Source organism: Canis lupus, chromosome 35 (genome assembly GCF_048164855.1).
Source record: "Canis lupus baileyi chromosome 35, mCanLup2.hap1, whole genome shotgun sequence".
In the NCBI taxonomy this organism is placed as follows: domain Eukaryota; kingdom Metazoa; phylum Chordata; class Mammalia; order Carnivora; family Canidae; genus Canis; species Canis lupus.
The window spans coordinates 4,822,482-4,840,791 of record NC_132872.1 but is presented as its reverse complement, the minus strand read 5'-3'; the positions used below and the strand labels follow the sequence as shown (position 1 = coordinate 4,840,791).

The 18,310-nt window shown below is 38.7% G+C and overlaps 1 protein-coding gene across 1 annotated transcript in view; it reads right to left on the bottom strand.

Annotated features, from left to right (window-relative positions):
- The window catches only part of HACD2 (3-hydroxyacyl-CoA dehydratase 2), a 111,168-nt gene that overhangs the window by 28,194 nt on the left and 64,664 nt on the right, over positions 1–18,310 (bottom strand). Inside the window, exon 4 of the mRNA XM_072812490.1 lies at positions 8,300–8,388. Within this exon, the coding sequence (XP_072668591.1) occupies positions 8,300–8,388 (89 nt within the window). The remainder of the gene's footprint in view (positions 1–8,299; positions 8,389–18,310) is intronic.

The window sequence follows — 18,310 nt, the reverse complement described above, 5'->3', positions numbered from 1 at the left end:
GTTTAAGCCCCACATATAAAATTAAATTAAAATTAAAAAAAAACATACACACACAGTCATGTACATACGAGATCAAGTATATGAAAATCCAATTGATTGAAATCAAGAGAATGGCAAAATTCTCAGCTGCACCAATGTGGCAACCTCCCATCACATGTAGCTATTGTAAATTACATTACATTAAATTAAAATTCAGTTTCTCAGTCACACTAACCTATTTCAAGGGTTCAGTGTGTTTACATATAGCTAGTAGCTATGGTATTCAACAACACAGGTGGTATTCAACAACATTTCTACCACTGCAGATAGTTCTACCAAACAGTGCTGGGGAAGAGAAAATACCTAAAAGACAAATTTTGGTAACCAAAAAAGTTCCCCTTTTAGGCTTGGAATAAAAAATCTACATAAGCACCTTACTGCATTTCATTTTCAAACCATGGATAAGAACTGTTTTGAATGCCAGAATTTACTTCCTGGTAACTGTCCACTGACAATACAGCTCAGCAGCACAGTTCTGTGACGTAGTTTTGCTTCCCCATGTGCTTCTTTAATTCAAACTGATGCCATGTAACAAAGCTGAAACCATGTAAGCTCCAGCCCATAAATAAATCTCGTGGTCTTATTTGGGAAATTATTTCACAACCAAGGTATCCATTTTTTCCTTCCTTCATTCTCATTCCTTCTCCATGACGGTTTTCTAATGTCAGGAGTCAAGCATCTTTGTTAATCTCAGGACTGCAAGGAACCAGATTTGGCTCTAACCAGGCTTCCTACTATTTGCAAGCAGCAGCAATACATAGATTAAGATACTACCCAATAGTACAGAACTGTCTAATGCTTGAAGATGATGCATTCCAACAATAAATTTGTCAGAAATTTCATTACCAAAAATAGGAGCAAATGTAGGCCACCACACTGATGCATCCAGAACACCAATTTTAAGGGGAAAGGGGACTTTAGCATAATATATAAAAAGACTAACTGAACTATACAATGCACTAGAAAACCTAAGATCTGGAAGCTCTGGGGCAGAGGAAAAGGAAGTCACCAGTGCTCAAGTCTGAAAGGACTGGGCGCCTCCAGGATGGTCTGCAACGAGGTAGGCTAGGGCAGGTCTGGCCGCTGCTCCTCCTCCCCTGAGTGAGATCCTCCCCTCAAATGAAAATAACCATGCAGCCTTCTGGGGCATTTGCCTAATGTAACTGTTCCCTCTCATGCCAGAAGTGACAACTAGGAATGGTGGATGTCAGTGTTAGCCCTTGGGGTGAGAGAGCAGAAGAAAAGGTCCTGAGAAGCTTCAAGTGTAGGGGTGTCTGTGGGGCAGGGTCACCACGGGGAAGAGAGCCTGGAGGAGAAAAAGATTAACATGAAAGACAAATGAAACCAATTTCCTGATTTTGTTGCACTTGGAACCTATTCAATGATAAGCTGACAAAGGGGGCTGTGTTCCGCAGGAAGTGTTGGTAACACTGGCTTGGCTGATTTAAGAGGTTTGACTGTTTCTTGTCTTAACACAACTGACTTAACTATCAAAGGATGGTACCGTCAGAGTATAGTATGTTCTGAACAAATGAGTTCCAGTGGAATTTTGCAAGGGTTACAACAGCACTACGACAACGGGAGAAAGAAGCAACATGGACGGCAGAACTGAACTTACAAAATCTAAATATTTTCCAGTATCTTGAAATAAAAATCTTTATACATAGCTCAAGAAAATGTTGGAAAGAGACAGACAGAAAAACACTGAGAGAAAAACTGGCAGTCTGATTTTGCCAAAATCATCTGTGCTAAATATAGGCAGCAGCAGAATGAACCACCTAGCCAGGAGGAAGTACCACCATCTTCGAATGCCCGTTACTGACAGCTGTGGAAGTGGCCACACAGGATGGCTGTCTCTGTCTAGGACCTGTCTCAAGTTTCACAGTGTCTGATTAACAATCAAGTAATGAGGCTTTCTACCTTGAGGAGAGGTGCTAATTTTAAAAGTGAAGGTGATGCAAATCCACCTACAGAAATATTTAAAATAGAAAGTAAGGGAATAGATGGAATTGGATGGGGACTCTGAGACATTCAGCATTCAAGGGGGTACAAGATACTAAACACATCCCAATGGTCCTTGCTAAGATGAAATGTCACTCTGGTAAGGGTGCCGTGCTGGAAGACAGAGCGGCATGGCTTCTGGTCCAAGTAGAGAGCCTGAGGAGGGACACTGCCCCAGACACAGCACTGAGCTCCTCATCTTATTCATGAGGTTAAGAAGGCGCCCTTCCTGCCTCATGGAAACACCATGCTCACAGATAGCCATTAGGGACGACAACAAGCATGTGCCGCTATAGGACACACTAACGGAAGCAGCAGCCTCGAGAGGTAACAAAGAGCACGCGCACGCTATGAACCCAGCAGAGAAGAAAAACCTGTAATGTGACCAAAATAGGATGAGGAGTGTGGGAGTTAGGGTGTCACTTTACTTCGTATTTTAGTTTCTGTAAGAGTGAAAAAGAAGAGGAGAAGAGGAAGAAAAAGAAAACTGTTCATCTATGAACGAAGGAGCATTCCTTCTGTGGTGAAACCACTTTACAAAGGCTTTCAGAAGTTGCTCAGCAAGAGCTGCAGGCTAGAGGACTTGGTTTCTGAATACCGCTGTCCTGTTTCCACAAACCCGTCTCATTTCACTTTCACAAAAACTCCATGACATCAGCAGGACAGATACTCACATTACAAGGAGAAAAACAAGGCCCAGAATGGTGAAGCCTTTTGTCTGCAGCTGCAGGATAAGTGTCAAAATCAAGACTCATCAACTCCTCACACACACTAAGCCTCCAAGTTCTATTATTCTGAGTTCTAATTATGTAGAGAATAATAAAACTGTCCAAGGAAGGCGACATTTCTTGATCAATCCCAGGAGGCGAAGTGTCTGCGTGATATTTCCTCAGGTGGGAATGGCCTCCTCAACAATCTGCCTGCTGGCTGAGGCCAAGCAACATGAAGCGCATGGCCAGGATCAAGCCCATCCCAGAACCCACTCCAAAGTGAAGCAGCAGGATACCATATTCTCTCTTTTAAGAACAAATGAAAGACAGTTTTGCTTCTTTAATGCTCTGCCTTCCCATCTTCTACTGCCTTCAAGGTGGGCCTCTCAGGCTTTCTCTGACACGCACGTGAGTCTCAGCTCAGCAGACTGTATTTTGGAAAAAGGTCCAGAAACTTCACAGTGCCTTTACTTAGCAGTATAAGGGAGCCCTAGGGCTTTCCTTCTTCAAGACTGAAACCATGGCTCTTGGACTTGAAAAGAATGCTGAGAACTGGTTAGGCTTCAAGTAACTGAGGTAGAAATATGAAGTGAAAAGAGAAGGTCAATTAAAATTACAGCACAACATATGGTATCTTAGGGTATCTGTCCAACCTTAGAATTCATAGAATTACCTCAGGAACTTAATAACAATGATATTCTCTGGCTCTATTCCCAGAGATTCTATATCAAGTGTGTGGTGGGACTTGGAACGTGCATTTTTTCCTAAGTTTTCTGGGTATTTCTGTTCCAAATAGTCCATAAACCCCAATAGAAAAACAGTCTTGGAACTTTCAAGGAGAAAGCTTAGTTAACTGGAGGGATTCATCACAGAGCCACTGGAGCACTAAACAACCGAGGAGCAAGTGGGGAAAGGGCTGCAGACGAGCGCCCAGAGCTCATGTGCGCATTTCACACACAGACAGGTGATTGACCTGACTGAGAAGGCCACCTCAGCATGCACGTGGCATGATGGAACTGCTTTAGAGGCGTGAGTTCCTGGGTCCGAGATGGGGGTTTTCCACTCCATACGGGATAGACAAAACATGGTCAGCACACAAAAATGAAGTTGTGTTTACACCACAATTTAAATGGTGAGAAGGAAACTCTGATACAGTGGGAAGACTTTGGAATCAGAAGTCCATTTCCAGCTCTCTCATACGGTGGATTTGTGAAGTCACTTTGCTTCTTTAGCTTCTGACCTCTAATTGGAGGCTACAAGAGTGGCTATCAAGAGTGAATGAGCACAATATACCTTAATAAAGCCTTCTATAAGCTATAACATATCCAATAAAAATCAATAAAATGATAAAACTGGAGGTTACTTTCTTAAACACTAATTGCAAGCTTTTTGTGAGAAGTTGGCAAGAATGGCAGATTGGTACAAGGCCCAGTAGCATACCAAGGGAGGTGGGAAACAGCTGACTAGTAAAATCAGGAGAACTCACAGAACATTCTGGAAGAATGCAGGAAAACACTCCTTTTTTCATTGGTGGCAGAGGGTGAGGAAGAAAGGAGAGAAGGGTATAGCTTTATTTTATGCAAGCTATCACTAGTAGGACTGTAAAGGGTATTCACTGCACTTGGGTAAAGTCACAGTGAGAGTCCAGCAACTTCCTTCTCAACTACTGCCCATGTTGGGGATGAGGGACTTCTGCTCCAGAACACAGTGATCTTCTGCTGAGAACTCCAATGAGGATTTGGGTGGCTTCTTCAAAGAGAGTTGGGCCAGGAAAAGGCACAGTGGCTCATTTGTGTATCATGGAATCTGGGGCTCAGCTTAGCTACTTCAGACAAAAGAAGAATATATGCCCTATGAACTTGTCTGTTTTTGAAGGGGGTTATAGTGAGGGATAGAGGGTGCCATTTTTTCACTGCAGTTCACTTTGAAAAATGGCAGTCTTGTTTCAGCTCAATGAGGAGACAAAGGACAGACTCAGAGTGTGAGGAGAAAAAGCCCATCCATGGTGGTCTGATGTGGCAGCGGCAGCAGCAGCGGTGAGCCTGGGTAGAGGATGGGGAAGGAGCCAGTTCAAGCCTGGGACACAGGTGGGAAAATTCTAAAGGAAAGAGGTCATCTAGAATTGCTGATTCCTACAACCTACCTTCCACCCTGAGCTTGTCATTTTTCAGAAGCTTTACTATGCTCATATAGGTGCTCTCTTTAAAAGGAAAAAAGTGGGTAGGCTATTTGCTATGCTTAGATATGAAAAAGTTTTTCAATAGAGACCACAATTATTTCTTTGATATCCTGACACTCAAGATGTCACACTAACTAATGGGTGGGTCCTTTTATACCACAATAGAAAACCATCTGGTCACCTTCTGGTTCTACGATGTACATGACACCATTTATGTGACCAGCACTCCATGGGTAGAGAATTAAAATGACAAGTGAGATGCATGTCCCATAAGACCTCTTAAAAGGAAATATACCTCATATATAAAAAAAAGTAACATCTAGTCTTAAAAGGTATATTAGCCATACCCTAGCACACCATATACAATTACAGAAAAACAAAGGAAATGAGCATGGAAAACATGTGAAGGCCAGAGAGGAGGGGGCAGCAAGAGTATAAATCCAAATGTAATTCAATGAAGGTGAAGAATTCTTGTCCACTCTAGAGGGGAATAGGATATAAAAAGAAACTGAGAATGAAAGTAGAGTAGTATGAAAAGAATTTGAACATTACTATGAGAAAGTGAGATATATTTTATTAAGCAGTTCTTTCTGACATCAATTTCCTTATGTGTTAGTTACATGGTTGTCACCATTAAAGTAAATAGAGTTGAATATAAGAGAAATCAGGATATTTTAATGATGTTTCAGAAAACAGAAGAATGGAAGTTTAGCAGGGAAGCCATAAGTAATGTTATACAGAACATAGTGAATTATAGCTAATATGAGACTCTAAGGCAGGAAAAATAGCATTTGGGCAAGAGCAGGGGCTGAGGAACAGGTGACAGACAGCAGACTAGCTTCTGAAATGCCACAGCAACAGGCTTATTGATGACATGGCAAGAGGGGGGTCAACTATCTAAACAAAATACTGAGAGTTTTGTTTAAAAAAAAAAGGTGAACAAGGAGAAAAGAGCTATGATCCCTGAACAGCAGAAACACTGAATCCTAACTATGTGAGAAAGGAGTAAGTCAACAAATTAATAGGGTGTATGTGAAAAGAAGAGGCCCCAAGAGGTGGCAGAAAGACAACAAAACTAACTGTACCACGTTCTTAAGAAAATGATATGTCAATTATAGTGGAAACTGGGTAAGTGGCTACAGAGAAAGAATTTTGAAAATGTAAATGTAACAAGTATACAACTTACTGCAAAGCTCAAATATGACACTATATGTGAACCATATGAAATGGTCAAATCCATGCATCTGTCAGGCAGTATGGTTACTGAGGACAATAGCCAGGTCCATGTACCTGTAATCCACATAGACAGTTAACAGCTTCTAAACCAAGCAGTCTTACTGGTTGCCTAGGAAATCCTGGCAAATGTTGCTAGTAATATGGTGAACAGAATCGCTTGACCTGAATCATAAGCATTTAAGATTTACCTGTTACTCCCTTTGCCAGAGGCTAATAAGGAGAAAAGGAGAAGAGTGATCACAGAGGCAGAAGAGAGGAGGAAAAAGCAAAGGCCATAAGTAATCTATCAGCTGGAGCATCAGCACCTGGACAATTAATATCTGATTGTTTAGGCAAAACAACCACATGCTCATAGTTGACAAGACCCTGTCTTCATGTGCCTCATATTAAGTTACTGAAAGTACATAATTACCTATTTAAGAATATAGATGAGTTCCTATCAGAAAGAAACTTTAGGTCACTTGAGACTATCAGGAAGTTTATACGTTGTTGGTTAAAACAAAAAAGAAACCGTGTAAATACTTAAGGGAGAAAGAAATACTGGTTAAAAACGATCTGTAGAAAGAACTTTGAAATGAAGAGGTTATATGGAATTGTAAGTAATGATGTAATGAACACTGGATGTTATATGCAACTGATGAGTCACTAAATTCTACCCCTGAAACTAATAATACACTATATGTTAACTAAATTGAATTTAAATTAAAAAATTTTTAAAAAAGGATTTATGTGCCTGGTTTTTTAAACCCCCCCCTTTTTTTAAAGAAAAAAAGAGAGATCACTTTTTAAAAAGTATGTGATTAAGCAAACAATGAGAGAAAGGGACAAATCAAAAAATAGACTCTTAACTATAGAGAACAAATAGATGGTTATATCAGAGAGGGGATGAGTAAAGAGGATTAAGAGGTGAAGAGGATGAAGAATACACTTATCATGCATGATGAGCACTGAGTAATGTGCAGAATTGTCGAATCATTATAGTGTACACTTGAAACTAATAAAACACTGTATGTTAACTATACTGGAATTAAAATAAAAATTTTAAAAAGTATGTGATTATTTTTACATTTTTCTTGTACATAAAGCTTAAACATCTTCGAGAAATGAGAGAGCTTTTAAAAAAGCCTTTGGATCAGCAAATTTCGTATGGATGTAACAAAAATAATAACTTAGCTTAAACAGCTTTGGCTAAAAACTCATTAGCCATGTGCATTTTTTCTGTATGTATATCATATGCCAATAAAAAGCTAAAAAAAAAAAAAAGCACCTCATCAGCTGAAACACAAATGAAACTGTCAAAATAAATCCCGAAAAACAAAATGTTTTGACAGGGGTTTTGGAAGAATAGAATACAATGAATACACCAGAAAGAATGCTGCTAATGGATAAGCACATTTCACGAGCCCCAAAATTCCAATACTGCTGGTGATTGGGACTGAAAAATTGAAAAATGATCCTCCTGGGGGCTACAGGTATTCTGCTTCAAGGTGACATTAACAAGAAATAAATGACTTATAAAAAGCAAAATACACACAGGAAAATAATCCCCTTCTCCCATACTAGAAAATGAAAGCTTATTTGTGGATTCATACTGATGGTAATGCTGGCTTTCTCCCAGCATCCCTGGGCCTATCACCCCAGGTCCCCTGAAGAGCACTCCCCTTCCAGAGCCACTAGACTCAGCACATTTGGGAATTCCATTCATCTTCATGGGCAGGGTGGAAACAAGTTTGTTTCTCCTGGTCCTACAAAGAGGACTGCCCTGGACTGAATTAATATCCCCAACTCCCCCAGTAGTCCCATTATATATGGATGCAGATGTCCAGTTTAGTATGCTGGATACAAACAAGATACCCCCAAAATATAACTGAGTTGCAGAACCACGTCCACATTGCCCAAATCTCTATAGGAACTAGGATGACAGGACTTTATCATTTAACCAGTCTTCTCTTTAATAACACTGCATATTTGGAGTATGTTTCCCAATAGTAACCCAATTCCTTCAGTGACTTTGCATTTTGTTTGGACTATACTGATGTGACCTAGAGTTCCATCTTTAGCCATAACACACACGTAAGATAGAAAAGTTGACTAGCGCTGCTGATATTACTTTACTTTATGTAAAAACACTTACCTCTTTGACGCTATGTGTTACTGCCCATATCAGAAAAACTCTTGACATCACCTGGAAAGAAGTCAGGACAACAGAAGATGGAACAATTCCTGAAAGAAATTTTAGGATGGGTAAATAAATGTATATTGTACCAAGTTTCAACACGTAATAATTTTCTGAAACATTCAATTTTAATGTTTAGATATAAAACTATCTTGAGCAACTGAAACTTACATAAACTGTTTTTTAATACAGTCAATATTAAAAACTTTTTTCCTCCAAAACACTAATATTGCTTTTTTTCCCAAAACTATAACATTGTTAATGGCAACAGCACACCATGGAATCTCAGTACCCTTCTTAAGCCTTTCAAAGTCACTAGCCAAGTGCAATACATTTTACATTTATCGTATAGAGAAAACAAAATCATTGCTTAACCTCTAAAATTAAGACACTGACAGGTCATTTTACAATTGGGTTTCAAAAAGGAACAGGCACCCATTGTAGGGAAATCAACTGTATTTGTATCTAGCAAATTTCTTATGCATTTCTTATGTCCTATCTATATTGTATATTGATGTATTACCTAATGGTTAAATTACCTTTCCTAATTCACTTGAATATTAAAGTTTACTAGTTTTATAAACCATTCTCGCCTTGTTTATTACAGTAAGCATTGGTACAGTTATCCTCCCAATTTCCTGAAATTGTAACACTGCAATCATCTTTATTTTAGATAATCATTAAGTTCTGCTAAGTTTAAATTTCTTTGGCTTATCCCTTCAATTCGCACAATCACAATCCTTATGTAGAGACTAGCCATCACCATTACAAAAGACTCTTGTCTCCTTTAGGTCACCTGAAACTCAGCAATAAGCCATTATCTGTAAGCCTCAGTTTCTCCTTATAACTTTGTACTGGCAAGGAACTGCTCCCAAAGTAGAATCTGGAAGAATTATGGGTATACAGTCCAGCAGCTCCTCCACCCCTACCTCTCTGGGTTTCTCTCTCACCTTAATGCTAGCAGCAACTACGCTTACCAACATCCTGGATGTTTCAGGTTGCAAGTGGGCCATTCCACACCTGCCAGGAACCCTCACCAGGGCTGCAGATCATCCTTCCACTTTAAAACTAACCTCATCTTCAATACAGCCACTGAACTATCCCAGACCAATTTTCATTCTTCCAAGCCTTTTAAAACACATTCAGACTTCTGAACATGTATGAAACAGACAACTTGTCAAAAGACTGTGTATAAATCAGAGATAAAATTGTCTCTATGGGTGTGCCTACAAAAGGAAATCACTTCCTATCTCATTAAGAAAAAGGGATGTGAGATCCTGTTAGAATGTGTTTCTTGAAGATTTGGGCTTTGAAGAGAGATGGTTTAGTTCCCAAAAGCAAGTAACACGGACATGTCAAGATGTTCAATAAATCTTTGTAGAACAAATGAAAGAATAAATATATGGACATGTAGCTCAATGGAACAGAGCTGAGAGTCTAGAAATAAATCCTCACACTTAGAGTTACTTGATTTTCAACAAGGATGCCAAGACAATTAAATGAAAAAGTGTCTTTTCAACAAATGGTGCTGGGACAACAGGACAGCCGCATACAAAAGAATGGAGTTAGAACACCTCCTTAAGGGGTGCCTGGGTGGCTCAGGGGTTGAGCATCTGCCTTAGACTCAGGTCATGATCCCAGGGTCCTGGGATCGAGTCCCACATTGTGCTCCCTGTGTGGAGCCTGCTTCTCCCTCTGCCTATATCTCTGCTTCTCTCTCTGTCTCTCATGAAAAAATAAACTCTTAAAAAAAAAAAGAACACTTCCTTATATCATATACAAGAAAATTAAAGAAAAATGGATAAAAACCCAAATGTAAGAGTTAAGACTATAATACTCTTAGAAAAAAACATAAATGTGAATATTGTGATCTTGGATTAGACAACGGTTTATTAGCTATGACACTAAAAGCACAAGAAAAAAAATAAATTTGACTTCATCAAAATTAAACTCACATGCTTTGAAGGATACCATCAAAAACGTGAAAAGGCAACATATGAATAGGAGAAAATATCCATGAACTGTATGTAATAAAGGACTTCTATCCAAAAAAAAGAATTAAAAAAAATTTTTTTTGGAGAGGGACAGAGGGAGAGAATCTTAAGTAGGCTCTATGACCAGCTTGGAGCCTGACACAGGCCTTGATCTCACAATCCTGAGATCATGACCTGAGCTGAAATCAAGAGTTGGATACTTAACCAACTGAGCCACTCAGGTGCCCCTAAAATAAAGAATTCTTACAACTCAATAATAAAAGACAACCCAATTAAAAAATGGGCAAAGAATCTTAATAGACATTTCTCCAAAGAAGATATACAAATGGATAATAAAGACATGTAAAGATGCTCAAATTATTAGTCAACAGAGAAATGCAAATTAAAATCATATAGAGATATGCTTCACTGAGATGACTATAATCATTAGATGCATTTTTTAATTATTTTTTTATTTATTTATGATACTCACAGAGAGAGAGAGAGAGAGGCAGAGACATAGGCAGAGGGAGAAGCAGGCTCCATGCACCGGGAGCCCGACGTGGGATTCGATCCCGGGTCTCCAGGATTGCGCCCTGGGCCAAAGGCAGGTGCCAAACTGCTGCGTCACCCAGGGATCCCGCATTATTATTTTTTAAAGATTTTACTTATTTACTTGAGAGTGAGAGCATAAGCAGGGGCACGGGGCAGAGAGAGAGAGAGCGAGAGGCAGACTCTCTGCTGAGCAGGGAGCCTGATGTGGGACTTGATCCCACCCAGGGCCCTGGGATCATGACCTGAGCCTAAGGCAGACACTCAACTGACTGAGCTACCCTGATGCCCCATCATCAGATACATTATTACAGACAGCAAGTGCTGGCAAGGATGTGGTGATATTGGAGCTCTCATACATTGCTGTTAGGATTATAAAATGGTGTAGCTACTGTCTGAGAGCACCTCAAAATGTTAAATATGGAATTACCATATGATCCAGCAATTCTACTCCTAGGTATATATGTACCCAAGAAAAATAAAAACATATGCCCACACAAACACTTGTAGTGAAAGTTCATAGTGGCATTCATATTAGCCCCAAACTGGAAACAATCAAAATGTCCAACAGACAAATGGATAAATAGAATGTGGTACCTACACAATGGAACATTAGAAATAAAAGTAAATAAAAGTAAAAAGTAATGAGTAATAAAAAGAAATGAAGTACTGATACATACTATAATATTCATGAACTTTGAAAACATGGAGATTGAAGAAGCCAGTGACAAAAGATCACATGTTACATGATTCAGTTTATATGAAAAGTCCAGAATAGACAAACTATAGAGACAGAAAGTAGATTAGTGGTTACCTGGGGCTAGAAGAAGAGGAGGGAAGTGGGAATGACTGCTAATGGGTATTAGGTTTCTTTATGGGGTGATGAAAATGTTCTAAAATGGATTGTGATGATGGCTGCACAACTCTGAATACTGAATTATATACTCTAAATGGGTGAATTGTTTATGTGAATTATATGTGAGTAAAGCTTTTATAAAAAAAAAAAAAAATAGGGTGCCTGCGTGGCTCAGGCAGTTAAGCCTCTGCCTTTGGCTCAGGTCATGATCTCGGGGTTTTGGGATCAAGCCCCGCATCGGGCTCCCTGTAGAGTTGGTAACCTGCTTCTCCCTCTCTCTCTGCTGCACCCCTGCTTGTGCTCTGTGTCAAATAAATAAATAAAATCTTAAAAAAATAAAAATGTTATATGAATTAATAAGCACAAAGCCTGGTGATAATATGTAACACTGCTAAAGAAGCTAAATTAGTGAGCCAAACATTAAGTGAATACACTTAGCCAGTTTATACTATAGATCACATTACCAGAAAAACTAAAGATGCATAATCAAAGGCTTTCCTAAGTGAGGTATTAAGCAATTGCTGCTTAAGGAAAGAAAAAAGGATTTCTAGTTTGTTTTTTTTTTTTTAACTCAAAGACTAACTCATCACATAAAAATATTATTTTCCCTTTTATTTCTGCTTTCTTCTTTTGCCATTGAAACAATGGGCTAGACTGCTAATGGGCTGACCAGCACTCCGGCGTTGCTGATATATTTTGGTGGGAATCAAGAAGTCCAGGATCTGGACCTCAGATTTCCAAGTCCAAAAAAACTAATTCTATCCCATTCATGAGCAAAAGTCAGGCTCCTGGGAGACTGACCGAGACTAATCAAATCCAGAGAAGTCTAGTTAATAAACCAACATGTCATTTTATTCACTTACAATAGAAGCACAGTCTTTGTAATAACTGAGTGGTTGGCATTTTATTTTATTTATTTATTTATTTATTTATTTATTTATTTATTTATTTATTTATTTATTTAGTGCTTGGCATTTTAGAGATCCTCATCTTGGGGCACTTTTTTTCTCCTGTGGAAATCACAGTGCTTATTAGGAAGTGTGACTTCAGTGAAGGGATCTGGTTGCTGTGAGGGGTGAATATTGCAATTAGTGGAGCTGGGTGTATAACTATCCCTTCCTTACTATATGTCTTCCTTTGGAAAGTGCTAATTAAAAATTATTATTGCTTCTCTTAAAGTTTTATTTTTTTCTTAAAAGTTTTAATAGCCAAAAACATCTATTCCTTAAGTACATTTCTCACCATTCTTTTCTTCTAAATATACTTTTTAAAAAGATTTATTTATTTATTCATGAGAGACACAGAGAGAGAGAGGTAGAGACACAGGCAGAGGGAGAAGCAGGTCCTTGAGGGGAACCTGATGTGGGACTCGATCCCAGGGCCTGGGGCTCACGCCCTGAGCCAAAGGCAGACGCTCAACCACCGAGCCACCCACCCAGGCATCCCTATATTTTTAAATATAGTTCAATTTCTATTGTTTATACTCATTGTAGTTTGCTTTTCTCACCTAACATTTTGAGAAATTTTCTTACAACATATTCCTCAAAATATTTTAACTTGAGTCATAATATTCCTTTAAGTGGAATGTATTTGTTTATCTATTCTCCTTCTGTGAGACATTTAAATTGCTCAAATTTCTTGATATTATAAATGAAGTAATAAAGTATTACGAATAATACTTAAAAATTTCTGAGGCTTAGAAAAAAAAAGTTTTTTAAAGGATAATTTCCTTGGGATAGTTCACAGAAGTAGAACTACTAGGTCAAATGCTATGAATGCCTTTAAAGATTTTGAAATACATTGCCAAATTGCTTTCCAAAACATTTGTATCAATATACACTCCCACCAGCAGCATACAAGCCTGGATGCTTTAGCCTACCCTCAATAGTAAATTTAAATCTTAGTAAGTCAGGGAATAAAAAGCCAGTAAATTTAAATGTTAATAAGTTAGGGAATAAAAAGCTGATCAATGCTTTCTAATTTGATACAGAGATGTTTCTGGCTTTGCCTGCAGGTGCTCCTAAATTCCCTATTCAGGAAACTGCCTATTCAGGCACCTGAATTTCCCCCCAAACGATGTCATTCATATCAACTCTCATTTGGTGTCTGTGGCATATGAACCTACCTCAACCAGTCGCCCTGCAAATAGAAGTTTTGGCATTAGCCTGACAGCCTAAACTCAAAATGTCTGCCCTACTGAACCAGTCAAAAGACCAGCAGAAAGAAGGACCCTTTATATAAGGAAGACCATCTGAAGGCCAGGATCTCCAAGTTTATCCTTGGAGTTAAGCCAGATCAACAAAAGAAGACCACATAGATGGACCATATTATTTTTGCTCTGAACAGAATTGCTATCACTGAGTTGGTTTTATTATCAGCTGGATTTCATGAGGAGCTGTTAAAAAAAAAATCATTATTTGCTGTAGGAATGGTATGTAGTCTAATATACACTCTATCACTCAAAGTCCCTTACATAAAACCCTACTGGGAAGTCTGTCTTAGAAATCAATGCTAAGAAATATTTATGCCTTGGGGCACTTGGGTGGCCCAGTCATTAAGTGTCTGCCTTCAGCTCAGGTCATGATCTCAGGGTTCCTGGATGGAGCCCTGCATTGGGCTCCCTACTCAGCGAGGGGTCTACTTCTCCCTCTCCCTCTCCCCTTGGTTTATGCTCTGTCAAATAAATAAATAAAATCTTAAAAAAAAAGAGAAGTATTTACACCTCTCCAATCTGATAGGAATTGTATAACTGAATTGCCCTTTTTTATTATATTATCTTAATTTTAGTGCAGTTAACATACAGTGTCATATTCTCAGTTGCCCTTTGTAACATGGTAGTCAGAAAGTTTCAAGCCAAATCTGAAACATACTACCTTATTATGTTTCATGTGGAAATTATCATAAATCCTTGTGGAATGAGAAGTATAGACAGGATGGATCCTCTTTCTTTTCTAGACTTCTCGTAATCAATCCCAATGTGATTGCATTTATCATGCCATTATCCCTTATTTGAACATAATGACACAGTGTTTTTTTTTTTTTATTGGCATTCAATTTGCCAACATATAGCATATCACCCAGTGCTCATCCCGTCAAGTGCCTCCCTCAGTGCCCGTCACCCAGTCACCCCAACCCCCTGCCCACCTCCCTTTCCACTACCCCTTGTTCGTTTCCCAGAGTTAGGAGTCTCTCATGTTCGATGACACAGTATGTTAAAACTACCTATACCGCAGATTTTTGGTTGTTGATTATGAAGGTTGGTTGTTTTCAGACAAGGAGAGATTCTGTAATCTTATCACTAGTAAGCCATCACCAGATCAAATTCATTAAAAAAAAAACTGACTTACGAGGCATCTATTACTCATTAATTGAATTCAACAAATAATTTTGGAGTACCTACTCTGTGCCAAGTACTGCTTTCCATGCTGGGGATAATAATGGTGAATGAGGTATGTCCCTGCCCTCATTCCTAGCCCTGAGAACTTACACTCTCAGGCTATAATTAATTTGCTTTGGGATAGCTCTTATTTTTAGGACTTTTTTTCTGAAGGTGATGTGAGGCAACTAAACATTTGTAAACAGAATGGCATGACACTTCTTGGTTTCAGAAAAGTTTCTCTAACAGCAGTGCACATCTTTGGCAAGATGAGGTTTTAACTTGAGAAATAATTATAGGAATTTATGTTGAAAGGGCAATGAACTTTTGAAGCAAAACACTGGCAGATAAAAGAAACACAGGCATTTATATGTGTGGAGTGTGTGTGTGTGTGTGCCTGCTGGCGCATGTGTGTGTTAAGCAAAAGCTGTATAAAGGCAATCTGGCAGTCAGTTTGATTCTCCAGAACCAGGGTGCTCTGAGGACTCCTCAAGCCCTGCCGAGATGGGTAGCACTGGAAATCCTCCCTCCTTGGGACAGCCCTCAGATGGATGAGGTTAGTGGGCTTAGGAGATAAGCCACTTATGACCAAGACTGGTTAGGAAAGTCAGGTATAGTCCAGTAGGTTGGGAGCAGAGCAGGATAGTGTTCAGCTGGAGCCCACAACCAGAAAGGAGCCAACCATCAAGGAATACATGGCAAATGGAGGCCAGACCAAAGCAAGGCAAGCGACACAAAGTTGTAAGTGATGGCAAGTGAAACCAGAATCTCCCTACCCCAATACTAAATCCACTGAACTAAAAGCAGGAACATTCAATAACAAAAACAGCACTCACCAGCAGCAACCAAAAAGGAATGGGGTAACAACTGTATGCCATATATTTTTAAAAGTTCTAGCTAAAAAAAGAAAGATTATTGCACACCTCCTACTATCCCTATCTCCCAAAAGTGATATTGGTGAATCAACACAATCTTGAGAATTTTCACCAACAGGCTCAGATTTGAGAGAAACACAAACTTCTGAGGGGAGTGTGACAGACATGGAGGCTGGAAAGTGACAGTAAAGTGGAGGATGTGACTAACAAGGAGCCGCCACATAGATGCCAAGTCTTTCCGGTCCTACACTGACCTGGAGGACTGGCACAAAGTCCCCTGTGGGAATGGGACAGACTTTTTATGAGGTAGCAGAATCCCAGAAGGAGTAATTAAATCTCAAGAAGGGAAGGAAGAGTTCATGTATTATTAAATAAGTAATTCATTTGCACTGTTCAAAATTTAAAAGTATGAAAAGATAGAGAAATGTCTTCCACCCAATCCCATCCTACTACCACTCAGGTGCCTTTCCCATATGCAACTAATGATTAATTCCTTGTCTATCACTCCAGAGATCTATTTTAGGTATATAACAGCAAGTATGTAAATGAACGTATAAAGACACATACATCCTTTTTCCCAAAACTTCTTACATAACAGGGCAGCATTTTATATACATTGTTCTATACTCTGCTTTTCTTCCCTTAAAAAATATCCTGAAGACCTTTCTTCATCAATACATATACGTGCTGCTTTAACTACTGAGACTGTATGTCTTAATATCTATGCAATCTTCTAAGCCCTATGTCCTCAGCATGTACAAAAATATGTAAAACAAGAAAACTCCAATCCTAAATTGCAGCTCAGAGGGGAAAACAACTGAATAAACATTGTGGAAATGTAGTCAGGGAGAATTCAGTAACATCCATATCAAAGCAAATAAAATGGCCACACAGGGCTGTTCCCACTTCAGAAAGATAGAGAGGCATGGCAATCATACAAATGCAATATAAGAAAAGAAGATAATAAAGCATGCATTACATCTAGGGGAAAGTAAAAATTTAAAACAACTGGAAAGAAGATAATAATTACAGAAAACAGGGACAGCTGGGTGGCTCAGTGGTTGAGCATCTGCCTTTGGCTTGGGTCATGATCCCAGGATCCTGGGATCAAGTCCTACATCAGGCCCCCTCCCACCCCAGGGAGCCTGCTTCTCCCTCTTCCTATGTCTCTCTCTGTGTCTCTCATGAATAAATAAATAAAATCTTTAAAAAAAAAAAAAAAACTACAGAAAACAAAGGCAATCCAACAAAAGAATGATTGTTATCCCCAAAGTAGAGAAGCGAATATATGGAACAGAAACTATATTCAGGGGGATAACTCAAGAAATTTAAGAACTAAATTTGCTCTGAAAAGAATACACTGTGTTCCAGAAAAAAAACTGATAGTGAATAAAAAGAAATTTCTTGGTTACAGAAATACTTCAGGGATCTAGACAAAAAAAAAAAAAAAAAAAGCAAGTTACCTACAAAGTAGTAAGAAAATCAGCCTGGCTTCAGACTTCTCCACAGCAACATCCAATGTCAGAAGGCAATGAAGCAACACTACAAAGTTCTGAGGGAAAGAAAGTATGTTCGAGAATATTATACCCAGCCAAGATGTTACTCTAGCATGATGGCAAAAGGTAAATATCACTAAATATGAAAGAACTTGCCACATGCCTATGCAACCAACCTTAAGAAACACATGCTATAAAAAATTCGGCCAAACAAGAGATGAATCAAAATAAAGAATCAGGAATGGAGAAGTTATGGTCAGAGAGCCCAGGGTAGGCAATGAATCCATTCAAATATAAAGACTAAACAATTATGGTAATTATAGCTATAGTACATAGTATAAATGCTCATAAACCACAATAATATATTAGTAATATAATTTTAAAATGGGAGCCAAGGAAGAAGAGATGGAAGGAATAAGTGAAAATACTAATTTCCTAATAAAATTAAGAGATACTGGGGCACCTGGGTGGCTCAATGGGTTAAGTGTCTGTCTGCCTTCAGCTCGGGTCATGATCCTAGAGTACTGGGATAGAGCCCCAGATGGGGGTCCCTGCTCAGCAGAAAGCCTGCTTTTGCCCCTCCCTCTGCCCCTTTCCCCAACTTGTGCGCATGTATTCTCTCTGTCAAGTAAATAAAATCTTAAAAAGAAAAATTAAGAGATACTGCCTAAAACTAAAATATAGCCAAATATAATTCTAATCTAAATTTCTGGTAACTTTTTGTTCAACTTTAAGGGATTTTAAATAAATATCTCACGGTAGAAAGATTTTATATTTTTTTTTATAAACTCAATGATTTTAAAGTAAAATAGCATGTACCGTATGAACTTATCTTGATTCT